General features: G+C 35.7%; 1 protein-coding gene across 1 annotated transcript in view; it reads right to left on the reverse strand.

Annotated features, from left to right (window-relative positions):
* Positions 1–5,681: 5,681 nt before the first annotated feature.
* LOC107697154 (dehydrodolichyl diphosphate syntase complex subunit nus1) overlaps positions 5,682–13,350 on the reverse strand; it is a 14,043-nt gene continuing 6,374 nt past the window's right edge. Inside the window, exons 2-5 of the mRNA XM_016497815.1 lie at positions 12,706–12,837; positions 11,745–11,897; positions 10,526–10,625; positions 5,682–6,815 (exon numbers count right to left, since the gene is read on the reverse strand). Of these exons, the coding sequence (XP_016353301.1) occupies positions 6,725–6,815; positions 10,526–10,625; positions 11,745–11,897; positions 12,706–12,837 (476 nt within the window). The 3' untranslated portion in view covers positions 5,682–6,724. The remainder of the gene's footprint in view (positions 6,816–10,525; positions 10,626–11,744; positions 11,898–12,705; positions 12,838–13,350) is intronic.

Raw genomic sequence — 13,350 nt, forward strand, 5'->3', positions numbered from 1 at the left:
AAATGCTTTGAATTTAAATCAACATCCTCTTTAAGTAATGATAGATTAGTCCGTTCAATATCAGCTGGTGTTTAGGTTGAGAAAGTACTGTTTTCATACAGGCTTTGACCACCCATCACCCCTTAGTTGTCATGGAAACCAGTGGCCAGCATGCTGAACAGGACTGGCTCTCATATTGCATGTGTGAGAAACCGCAGCATAGAGTGTATTCTTTGTGGCTGAAGCTCAGAGAGAGGTCACGGACTCGTTCAGAGGGACTCTACAGACAGCAGGTGCAATCATAACCTACTGGGAATTCTTGTGTTAGAGAAGCACAGCATTACAGCAGCACTTTAATGGACGTTGATCTGCTGAATCTTGACGAGGAAGGAGATGGAATGATGATGTTTGATCCCACATGTTCTTCTGGCCTTAGACGAGCATTTGTCTGCTTGTTTTGAAGAACACAAAAACTGAGCTGCTTCACTGCCTACATAGACAGCTCCCGAATGCTGAAGAAGTCTATCTATCTATCTATCTATCTATCTATCTATCTATCTGCCTGTCCGTTGGTCGGTCTATCTATCTATCTATCTATCTATCTATCTATCTATCTGTCTGTGTCTAACCATATCTATCTGTTGGTCCGTCCGTCCATCCATCTATCTGTCCATCTCTTCATCCATCCATCCATCCATCCATCTATCTATCTGTCTGTCTCTAACCATATCTATCTGTTGGTCCGTCCGTCCATCCATCTATCTGTCCATCTGTTCGTCCATCCATCCATCTATCAGTCTATCTATCTGTCCATCTGTTCGTCCATCCATCCATCTATCTGTCCATCTGTTCATTCATCCATCCATCAATCCAACCATATCTATCTGTCGGTCTGTCCATCCATCCATCTATCTGTCCATCTATCTGTCCATCTGTTCATCCATCTGTTCATCCATCCATCTATCCATCTATCTATCTGTCTGTCTGTCTGTCTGTCTAACCATATCTATCTGTTGGTCCGTCCATCCATCCATCTATCTGTCCATCTGTTCGTCCATCCATCCATCTATCTGTCTATCTATCTGTCCATCTGTTCGTCCATCCATCCATCTGTCCATCTGTTCGTCCATCCATCTATCTGTCCATCTGTTCATCCATCCATCCATCTATCTATCTATCCATCTGTTCATCTATCTATCTATCTGTCTGTCTGTCTGTCTGTCTGTCTGTCTGTCTGTGTCTAACCATATCCTATCTATCTGTCTGTCTGTCTGTCTGTCTGTCTGTCTGTGTCTAACCATATCTATCTGTCGGTCCGTCCATCCATCCATCTATCTATCTGTCCATCTATCTGTCCATCTGTTCATCCATCTGTTCATCCATCTGTTCATCCATCTGTTCATCCATCTGTTCATCCATCTGTTCATCCATCTGTTCATCCATCTGTTCATCCATCTGTTCATCCATCTGTTCATCCATCTGTTCATCCATCTGTTCATCCATCTGTTCATCCATCTGTTCATCCATCTGTTCATCCATCTGTTCATCCATCTGTTCATCCATCTGTTCATCCATCTGTTCATCCATCTGTTCATCCATCTGTTCATCCATCTGTTCATCCATCTGTTCATCCATCTGTTCATCCATCTGTTCATCCATCTGTTCATCCATCTGTTCATCCATCTGTTCATCCATCTGTTCATCCATCTGTTCATCCATCTGTTCATCCATCTGTTCATCCATCTGTTCATCCATCTGTTCATCCATCTGTTCATCCATCTGTTCATCCATCTGTTCATCCATCTGTTCATCCATCTGTTCATCCATCTGTTCATCCATCTGTTCATCCATCTGTTCATCCATCTGTTCATCCATCTGTTCATCCATCTGTTCATCCATCTGTTCATCCATCTGTTCATCCATCTGTTCATCCATCTGTTCATCCATCTGTTCATCCATCTGTTCATCCATCTGTTCATCCATCTGTTCATCCATCTGTTCATCCATCTGTTCATCCATCCATCTATCCATCTATCTATCTGTCCATCTATCTGTCCATCTGTTCGTCCATCCATCCATCTATCTATCTATCCATCTGTTCATCTATCTATCTATCTGTCTGTCTGTCTGTCTGTGTCTAACCATATCTATCTGTCAGTCCGTCCATCCATCCATCTATCTGTCTGTCCATCTATCTGTCCATCTGTTCATCCATCTGTTCATCCATCCATCTATCCATCTATCTGTTTGTCCATCCATCCATCTGTTCGTCCATCCATCCATCTCTCTATCCATCTATCTGTCCATCTGTTCATCCATCCATCTATCTATCTATCTATCTATCTGTGTCTAACCATATCTATCTGCTGGTCCGTCCGTCCGTCCATCCATCCATCCATCTGTCTAAACATATATATATGTTGGTCCGTCCATCCATCCATCTATCTGTCCATCTGTTCGTCCATCCATCCATCTATCCGTCCATCCGTCAATCCGTAAATAAAAGTGTATCTAAGCAGATTCTAACATGTTTTGTATCTTTAATCTGAACACTGCGCTGCAGTCTTGGCCTGCATGATTAAATCGTCATTATTAACAGAAATGCCACGCAATATTACTCAATGGTTCTGTTATACAACAGACCACACTGTGTGCAATACTTTTACAAATGAAATCAAAAATATTTCATGAGTTTCAAGATTTTCTAATTCTCCTGGTCCATTCATCACAAAGGAAATGGAAGGTCAAGTTGAGTGCATTGCATTGTGGGATACATTATTCCTGGCAGTGAGCTTGCTTGTATACTGCCCATATTGGTAGTAGTTCTTTATGCAAACAGAAATGTGTCCAGTGTACATAATAGTAGTAGTTAGTATGCTATTCCAAACACAGCAAATATCATACAATTGATTTCTTGACTGAAAGACTATCGGGTGCAAAATCCATTTAAAATTTCATGCAGCCTGAAGACTGCTGATTTATAAAGAAGCCTTTATCTATTTCCTTTGCTGAGTGCCCGTGACTGGAGCATGACTGCTTTGTCGAGCAGCAGGAGACAAACACCCTATTACAAGAGAACGACCTGGCAATGTCTGTACTATAAATAGGCACAAATTCAAATCAACAAAAACGAGGGAACTGCAGAGCTCATAAAGCAGGTCCTTGAGTGGATTTATGTGTCTGCTAATGCATCCCGACTGTTGTGTGTTCCCTGAAACAACCTAATGATAATTTAGACTTTGGCTAATCCACTACGAGATGTTATTTTTGTAGGCAGGTCTGAATTATGCTTTCTAAGCACCTCAGTTCAATATGCTCTGGTGATCAAATTGATTTGTTTCTATTCAAGGTGTTATCGTGCTGCAATATTTATCTTATTAGCTTCGGGGGGTGGATCACCTAAAGAGGCGGTCGATGCCTTTCTCCGACTGACTGAAGGTCCACACGGACTTGTGCTTTATTGGAAACATGTACAATAAAAAAAAGAACAAAGGATTTTTAACAAAAAACTCCATATAACAAACACTAAAGGTCATTCAGACAGACACAGATAAGTTCTTAATCCACTATCAATAAATACGCCCGTATCATGCTCAATGAAATTCTGTTTGTTGGTTTGCTTTGTTTGATTTTTCAATTTTAGTAAAACAGTGGGACCAAAAAGCTACAAGACTTAAGACTCATTTGGATACTGTATTCCTCGACTAAACAAATTGTTTACATTTCATTAGACAGTGAAGGAAGTCATTTTTAGGGAATGATGCAATCTGCACCATACTACTGAAATTATATTCACATTATAAACATAACTGTTCAATGTATAATAAAAAATAATATAATAAAATAAAAATATTTTTTAATTAAAATATTTTTTTTAATTAAAAACATTTGACAATATTTAAAAAAATATATATATATAAAAATAAAAAATATTAATAATTAAATAATTACATGCTTTATTGGTAATATGGCTTGGCTTGTCTCCATATTTGAATGGCCTATACACATTTTTCTAATATTGAATTTATACGTTTTTTTCTAAAGAGAAGCCTTCAACCCCGTTATGACAACCCACCCTTTAGAATAAGAGTTTGACCTTTCTGACATCATATTTCATCATATTATGCATTTCATAATATTATATTTGCTGTATTTTTGCACTGACCTTCAACTCCAAAGCATTTTGAAATGTCCAGGTACTTAGGGCCTGAGGTAGGAAAATATGATTTTCTGAAAATTCAGCTTTAACCTTATTAAATAAAATAATAATAAAAAAATTGAACGCCTGAAAAAAACCCCACATTTTCTGACTGATGTGCATCTTGTAACTGCTTTTAGGTCTTAAAGGAGTATTTGGAGAAATTTAGCATTACATCAGTTGCTCACCGATGGATCCTCTGCAGTGAATGGGTGCCGTCAGAATGAGAGTCCAAACAGCTGATAAAAACATCACAGTAATCCACACGACTCCAGTCCATCAATTAACGTCTTGTGAAGTGAAAAGCTGCATTTTTGTAAGAAACAAATCCATCATTAAGAGGTTTTAACCGTCGCTTCCAGCCAAATTACAAATCCATAATCATGCATGAGGGCCTGAGGGTAAGTACATTAATTTCCAATTTTGGGTGAACAATTCCTTTAATATGGAATTTTACAGGAAACAAAACTTTTTATAAAAATATATACAATTTCAAAGGAAACTAACTATATAATACATTTAATATTGCTTTATATAATTTACATAACAGACTTGCATAACATCTCTCATTTGATAACGCAGTACTTTTCACACAGTATGGCAAATCTTCTGTCTGCTCATTTTTCATCATAATTTAAAACAATGGCAAAATATGGATTTATTAATAAGACATAGTTCCATACCAGACCTCACATTTACTCACCTACAACAATCAGGATAACTTGTATACAAGATACAATGTTTTCCTAATGTTCAAAGGCAGGTCACAACGATTTGTTCTTCAGATACTCCCAAACATCTTGACAAACATTTTCTCAGAAGAGTCCCTCAGTGCAGCTATCATTAGTTATCAAGTCGTCATGTATTTCCTGTTCAGCCACTTACATGAAATTGTTACAATGAAACTCACTTTTATTTACTCTTTATAGACACAAAAAAATGGAAAGTAGATTCTGTAAGAGGCTTAAGGCAATAAACCCTTCTTGCTTGCAAGTGCAATTTGTGAACCAAATGCATATGAATTCATGTAGAAGAAAAAAATATGAAAAGAAATCTAAGTGACATGAAAAATAGCAATAAATAATTATGGAAAAGCTTTTCCAAATAAAATATGTAATACATTAAAGATGATGTACTTTTTTGTACATTCTGGAGATTGAGATCATCATCCTTAGCTGAATCGAGCTGAATTATAGGTAGACGAATTGCAGAAGAATTATTTATGATGTAGCCAATATACCAACAGAGTTCCTGTGACTGTTAGAGTATGTTCTAGAAATGCCAATGCCATGAGTTCAATTCCCAAGCAACATAGTGGTAAAATATATAGCCTGAACGCAAGTCACTTTGGATAAAAGTGCCAGCCAGAAGAATCAGTTAAAAGAAAAATCACACACCAGTCAGAAGCAGGAAGTGTGTGAGTGAAGCTGCAACAGAAAATCATTCCTCTTTTCATTTCGACTTCACCTCAGAAGAATCAATGCCACTCTCAACACAACTACTGTTAAAGGATTCCAGTAGCGTTTATTATACATTCACGCTGGACACTAGCAAACCAACCCTTCCAACGGCAACCCATGAATTACACATTTAAGACTTCTTCTGGTAAGCAGAACGATGAAAAGCCTGTGGCATTTTATGAAAAAAAAACAATCACGGATCTCACGAAATATTAATGTGAAACATTTCTGATGCATAGAGACAATGACAGAGAAAAATAACAGACGTCTGAATGAAACAATATTTACTGATGACAAATAAAAATCAAATAAAAACATAATTAGCACCACAAGCCATTACAAACGGCGAGAGCTTTCGGGGGGAACGATGTAGAGCAGTCAATTTGCGCACTTAGAATGACAAACTTCAGGGTTTAATGCGAATTATTGTCATTTGTGGCACGCACGTGCATATTCATACAACACAATTACGAATAAACACACATAACCATTTAAGAGAGCTTGTTAAGCCTTAATGGGAGCATGACATTGCAGAAAGACAGATTCGGCATGCAGAAGATTCGTCGAATAGAAATCTCTCGCACGTTTGCGCCATCTGAAAGCAGCTATGCAACTACAAGCGCATTTCTCTCTCCAAGGGCTCTCGTTTGCCGTGAAGTCACACTAGAGTAACACTAACTTCTGTAGAGTTCAGTGCACTTTTACAAACTGCCACCATACCAAAGTGTCCAAAGATATGGGAAAGTAAAAAAAAATGATGGTAAATTTACACCATATGAGCAACCGGCTTGCTGGTGGCCACATCGCAAGGCAGCGCTTGCGTCCTTTTCAGCGTGTAGTTACTCATGGGAGACTCACACATACACAAATGCACAAGTATAATCACACACACACATACACACAGAGAGACGCCCGGCAGGCCTTGGCGGAGAAGAGCAGAGATGATGCGGCAGAGAAGAGCAGCAGCAGCGGGTTGCTGGCGCTGAGGCTCCAGTGCTTGTACTGTAAACATGAAGAGATGGACGGACCCCCTCCATCCCCTCTCGCTCATTCAGTTCCTTCTGTTCTGCTCTCTGCGGACTCTTCCTCACTTGCCCAACCGCTGATCGCACATCGCATAGCGCTGCAGAGCACCAAACAGGTCGTCGTAAGAGACGTCTACATGGGACGGCATGGAGCTACAGGTGGAGAGGAGAGAAAAATGGAGAGAGAATGAATACTTCAGAATTAGGGCTGCATGATAAATCGCATGCGATATTTAATGCGCATCTTGTCAGTAAAACCAGTTCTGTAATTAGCGGTAAATCTCCATCACGTGTGTGCTTTCACATTGAACAGCATTTACTACACAGAGCCGTTGTTCACTGACAAGCTGCGTAAAATGCTGCTCAATGTGAAAGAACGCACGTGATGGAGATCCCACTAGCAAAAATATTATTGGTTATAACTTTTGCTCTTTTAACTCATTTTAATGATGGCCTTCATTTCCTTAAATAGGTTTTTAAAAAGATGTTGGGTTTTTTGGGGGGGGGGGAACAAATAATAATAAAAAAAACTATTGATTAATTGGATATTTATCAAATATTGCTTCAGCTGCATTTCATGATTTTTAACTAAATCTAAACCTTTATGTGCAGTACAGAATACAGAATCAAATAAAAACTAAATTCAAAAAAATTCAAAAAGCTTAAAAAAGAACGTATGCTCACCAAGGCTGGATCAAAATTACACAAAAAATATTATGTAAAATATTATTGCAATTTAAAATAATGGTTTTCTATTCTAATATATTTTAAAACGTAATTTATTTCTGTGATCAAAGCTGAATTTTCAGCATCATTACTCCAGTCTTCAGTGTCACATGATCCTTCAGAAATCATTCTAATATGCTGATTTGCTGCTCAAGAAACATTTCTTAATATTATCAATGTTGCAAACAGTTTCCACAAAAATATTAAGCAGCCCAACTATGACAGATGTTTTCAGGATTCAAAAGAACAGTATTTAGTTGAAACAGAATTTTTTTGTAACAATATAAATGTCTTTACTGTCATTTTTAATCAAATTAATGTGCCTTTGCTATATAAAAGTACTCATTCTCTAAAAAATATTACTCCCTGATTTCAGTCCAAATGCACACATTTCCTTTTCGTGGAATGAACAAGATTAGACGTGGCTGGGTTATCTCAGTTTCCTCAGGGTAGTTGAGCTGATATAATTAAAATGTAGCTAATTATATACTTGAAATGTAGGTGCATAATTGTAAATCAATTTTGTGCAATCACTTAAACTTTCAAAAATCAAAAACATAATTTTAATTACTTTAAAACAGCCCTGATTAACAGTCTACAGATGTGTACCAGACAAACACCATCCAAGGCTTAGAAGACTATGAAGCGCCAAACAGCAAAAAGTTGGAGTATATAAATGTAAATTGTGAATATATAGAAATAAATCTGAATATATTTTTTATAAATCTGAATATATAAATGTACATCAGAATGTATAGTTGTAAGTCTGAATATATAGAAGTAAATCAGAATATATAAATCTAAATCAGAATATAAAGACAAAAATCTTAATATATAAATGTAAATCATGAATTAACATATAAATAAGTAAATCTTAATATATAGTTATAAGTCTGAATATATAAATGTAAACTGTGAATATGTAGTTATAATTCTGATTATATTAATGTACATTGCAATATATAGATATAAATCTGAATATACAGACACAAAACAATAAATGTAAATCATGAACATATGTATAGACGTAAATCCGAATATATATATTTTAAAGTCTTAATAAATAGAAGCAAATTCGACAATATAGTTATAGGTTTGAATAAATAAATGTAAACTGTGAATATAGTTATTTTTTCTGACTACTTAATTCTAAATCGGAATGCATATTTATAAATCTTGAATATATAAATGAAAATCTGAATATATAGTCTGAATCTTAATATAAGTATATATTATTAGGCATGTCAGTAGACATAAGTTCTTAATGCTTTTTTATGAAAACAGTATGCCTATATATCCTGTACATGTATCAATGGAGATATTGTGCTATATTAATTATTACTGTCTATCACATGCTGCTGCAATTGTCTCAAAAACAGTACTTGTAAACAGATTATGTTTCAGCCCTCTCAGCCATGTTGAATTGTCTAGAAAGCTAGGTATTAACACTGTCACTGACTGTGAAGATCTTTTGGCCCCACTGCCTTTTTTCAAGGAAAATACTTCCTTTGGTTTAGATAAGTGATATGCATTAATTATGCAATGATGAATATAGTACAATATCTGCACTGATACATGTATGCAGGATGTACAGGCATTCTGTTTTCTTTAAAAAATAAAAAAATAAATCAATAAAGAAGAGATATAGAGAACATATATTCAGGATTTTTAAATATATACATTCCGATTTAATTATATTTTCAGAATAATAACCATCTTCATGATTTACATTTATATATATTAATTTACATTTATATATTCAGAATTATAACTACATATTCACAATTTACATTTATATATTCAGACTTATAACTATATATTCAGATTTACTTCTATATATTAATTATTTACATTTATATACTAAGATTTTTATTTTTATATTCAGACTTTCAACTACATATACTGAGTTACATTTATATATTCAGATTTGCATCTTTTATATTGTGATTCACATTTATAAATTCAGATTTATAAAAATATATTTTGATTTACTTCTATATATTCACAATTTGCATTTATATATTCAGATTTCCTGTTTGGCGCTTCATGGAAGATTGAATGTGTCGTGATACATGGATGAGAAACTAAAGGATCAAGTTAGCTAATAATGCAGTGAATCTGTGCAGTAACACACTGCCATCTAGTGGAAACTCAGAGAAACACAAAAACCGTACGGTGTTGAACAATGCAAATTTACGTTTTCCATTAGTTCAATACATTTTTCAATTATCACTGAAAAGGAAAAATACAGGTTTCCTTCTCTATTAAATTCTGCTTCTTAAGATAAGTCGACAGGACATGTTATATAATTTTAAAAGTGGAAGCATATGAATTTGTGCTTTTTCACCCAACATCAAGATTTTGGGTTAAAATATATATAGAACGAAAATTGTATTTTTAGCTGCTTTGTGTACATGCCTTACATTTGTTTAACCTTTAATTATATTAGTTACAGCGCATTTATCATTCACAATCTGATATGGTAAAAACTCCATGCATATTAATTAGGCAAGAAATTGGTGTTTAAAAGAGTTAAGATGGAGTCTATCACACTGCAGGACGCTGATGATGGTTGTATGATGCAATGCGGTGAAAGTCTGCATGTGTGCAGTGATCTCACAGAGCTGTTCACGTCATCACACACGCTTGGAAAGCTTCCAGAGATAAGTGTCAGCGTGGACGGGTTTAGTTGTTAATCTGTGCTGATAATCACGCGAAAGGATTTAAGTAAACTCTCCAGGCAAAATGCCACCGTACGCACTGACACACACTCACAGAAATATGAACGGAATTATGTCAAAGCACACACTTTCTGCGACCAATCCCTCATTATTTCTTGGAAATGATTTGTATTGGAAAAACAAGACAAAAAAAATAAGATATTCTTTTTTTGCAATGCATGCAACGACTTTATGAATTTAAGACATTCTGCTCCGACTTAAGACATTTTTAAGGCCTTAATTTGTGGATGAACGAATTAAGACTTTAAGACGTGCAGAAAGCCAGAGGAAAGGACCAAAAAGAAGAAATCTTAAAATGTTCTGTACAAGGCAAAACGCGTTTTATGGTTTAAGAACTTGCCTGCATTCTGTATAGTTTGTGCTTGCTCAATTACATCGATGCATACACATACTCACATAATCTCTGTTAGTCTGATGTGCCAGGGAAGAAACCCAAGTGTGCTTTCCACAGGGCCGAACTTCAGCACCAGGTCTGGGTCTGGTATGTTCTTTGACTCTGCACAGGGGGGAAAAAAAACAGGCTTCAGTGGAAAAAGCCTGAGGGGCTTCTGAAGATGAATAATGAGAACACAACAGGCTCTTATGGTAACCGAGAAGATCCTGGAGACCATAGAAAAAGCAAAAAAGGTCCCGAATAACAGATCTGTCTCTCATATCCTCCAGGAAGAGTGAGCTCAGCGAGCTGCAATCACAAAGAAGCGATGATGCTCATACTGTTGCAATCAGAGCTTGTGCTATAAATATTCTTCATCACTCTGATGGCCTGAATAGTATATTTTCCATTGTGCCTCCTTGTTATCTGACATGATCATGTTCCTGATACAGATATATACTATTCCATTTTTGTAAGCAGATTTTGGTTTGATACATTATTGTAACTATATATTATAAATAATAATAAATATTATATTAAGATAAATATCTTGTAATACAATTTAGTATATAATTTATATTATTAATATTTAATATGACCCAATATTTATTAAAATGTCAATTTACAAGAGTGAGTTTGGTGAAACGACTAAGTTTTATTTAATTGATTCAGTCACAAAAAAAATGTCTATTTATTTGAAAAATCAAAGGTTTAAATCATTGCATCTATAAAGAAATGTCAAATTACCATATAAACAGTCAGTGAAATATTATACTGTTTGGCATTTTCAATGTGTTTGATATCAGATATTTTTTTTTATTATCAGATTTCACAGCTCTAAAAGTGTTTCTATTTATTCTGCTCTTGTACTGTGATGAAGACAACATCACTACAATACAACAAAAAATATCCCACAAATTATTTCACTGGCATACACTTGAAATCCCTCATAAGGCACTTTGAAAACTTTATTTTTTCCCCTTCTCTTCACTTGTAATCCCTATCAGCATTCACTGAAGAAAGGAAAATAATTGACCGGATCCTTTATTTTATTTATTTGTCAAAATAATAGAAAGCATTTTCAATTATGCAGAAATGTGGTTGTACCTGTGGTTGCACAATTTTTTCAAAGACTAACACATATTTGTCCTTAAGCATTTATATACATAACATTACGGGACTAAATGTCATATTTAACTGCGGGTTTGTGCTAGTCAGCTAACAGACATGCTGTAACCTCACCTCTGAGTAATGAGTCCAGCACAGTGACGTTAATGTCTTTGGATGTCTTTTCCTTCTGCTCAACGGCCCGGCAGAGCTGCTGGGCTGCCTGGACGATACTGAGCCGCCCATCATCTGGAGATAAGACCTTCACCACTGACTGACAAGATAACACTATAGAAGACAGAAAAAAAATTACTTTAATTTATTAAGTAAAGTGTGGACAACATTTACAAAGACTAAAACACCCGGGTGATGCATAGTCTATATTCCATTTAGAAATTGAGTAAATCAGAACAAGTGACTAAATATGAACTCACAGTCTTTCCGCTAAAGTCAGATGTGTGTGATGAGACAGAGCTAAATACATTTTGTGAACAAGTCCACACAAAGTTACAAAGCTGCTGATTTGGTACTCAAGAAACATTTCTTATTATCATCAATTCTGAAAACAGTTGTTTTACTGACCACAAACTTTTGAAAAGTATAAATATGTTGGCATGAACAACTAGTCCAACTGGATCAGTACTTATTATTGAAAAAAGTACTTATTATTGAGCCCGAAAATATATATAGCTTAGGTGTAAAACAATAAGAAAAACCGGTTTTCCTATGTATCACTCTGGATTGGGTTTCATATGGTCCTCAAAAGATGACTTGCTCAAGGCATATTTTGAAAAATAAAACCAATTTCCTGACCTACAGAGGTCGGCAAAAATGAATCTTTTCAGACAAAAACGGCATAAAAGTTTTCCCACAAAGCCTGTAGTGAATTAACCTGCTTTTCCAAACCCAAGCCATGAAAACAGATAAAAGGTATAAACAACTATCATTGTGATCCATTACAGAGATCCTAAACAAACAAAAACCTGCAATCATACTAGACAAAATATTCTGATCCAACCTGTTTGTACAGGTGCCCACCCACAGTGGGCGTCTCAAACAAAAAGCAACAGTCATTTTCTCAGGATTTGAGCCTCACCTTGATGCTCTTGCTTATCTGTACCGTTCTTCATAAACTCCACCGAGTATTTGGAACTGTCCATTCCCAAAAGCTCCTGCTGCTGTTTCAGGATCTCCTCCATGAGTCTGGAATTATTCCTCCTGAAGACACCTGTAAAACAAGATGTCCCACACCCATTAGACACTATCGTGTCAGAGAGAAACCCTCCATATTCTTCATCCATTAAAGTTGGAAACGACCATAAAACCCAGCTTACACTTCAGCATCAGTAACATCAATCTAAAAATGTTATCAGCAACCTCACACTTTCAGAAGACAAATTTAGACCCTCAACACTTTAGGCTAATTGAGGAACATGTCACATGAGAGAACTCAATTTGCTGAACTCGCCAATGTGGCTCAAGATCAGTGGCTTTCCACGGGTGGAAAACAGTTCTGTTCTGACAGGGAATAATCACTGTTAAATAATAAAACACAATAAAATAAAGCAAAATTAATGAAATAAATAAATAAATTAAAAATTAATATGATCAACTGTTAAAAGGGAGGAAAAAAAAGCTTGAATCAAAACTAGGCTAGTTGAGAATAGTGGTCGACCGATATATCACCAAGGCCGATATATCGGCCGATATTTGGCATTTTTTTAAATATCGGCATCGGCCG

Source organism: Sinocyclocheilus anshuiensis, unplaced genomic scaffold, assembly GCF_001515605.1.
Source record: "Sinocyclocheilus anshuiensis isolate Anshui unplaced genomic scaffold, SAMN03320099.WGS_v1.1 scaffold38, whole genome shotgun sequence".
Taxonomy (NCBI): Eukaryota; Metazoa; Chordata; class Actinopteri; order Cypriniformes; family Cyprinidae; genus Sinocyclocheilus; species Sinocyclocheilus anshuiensis.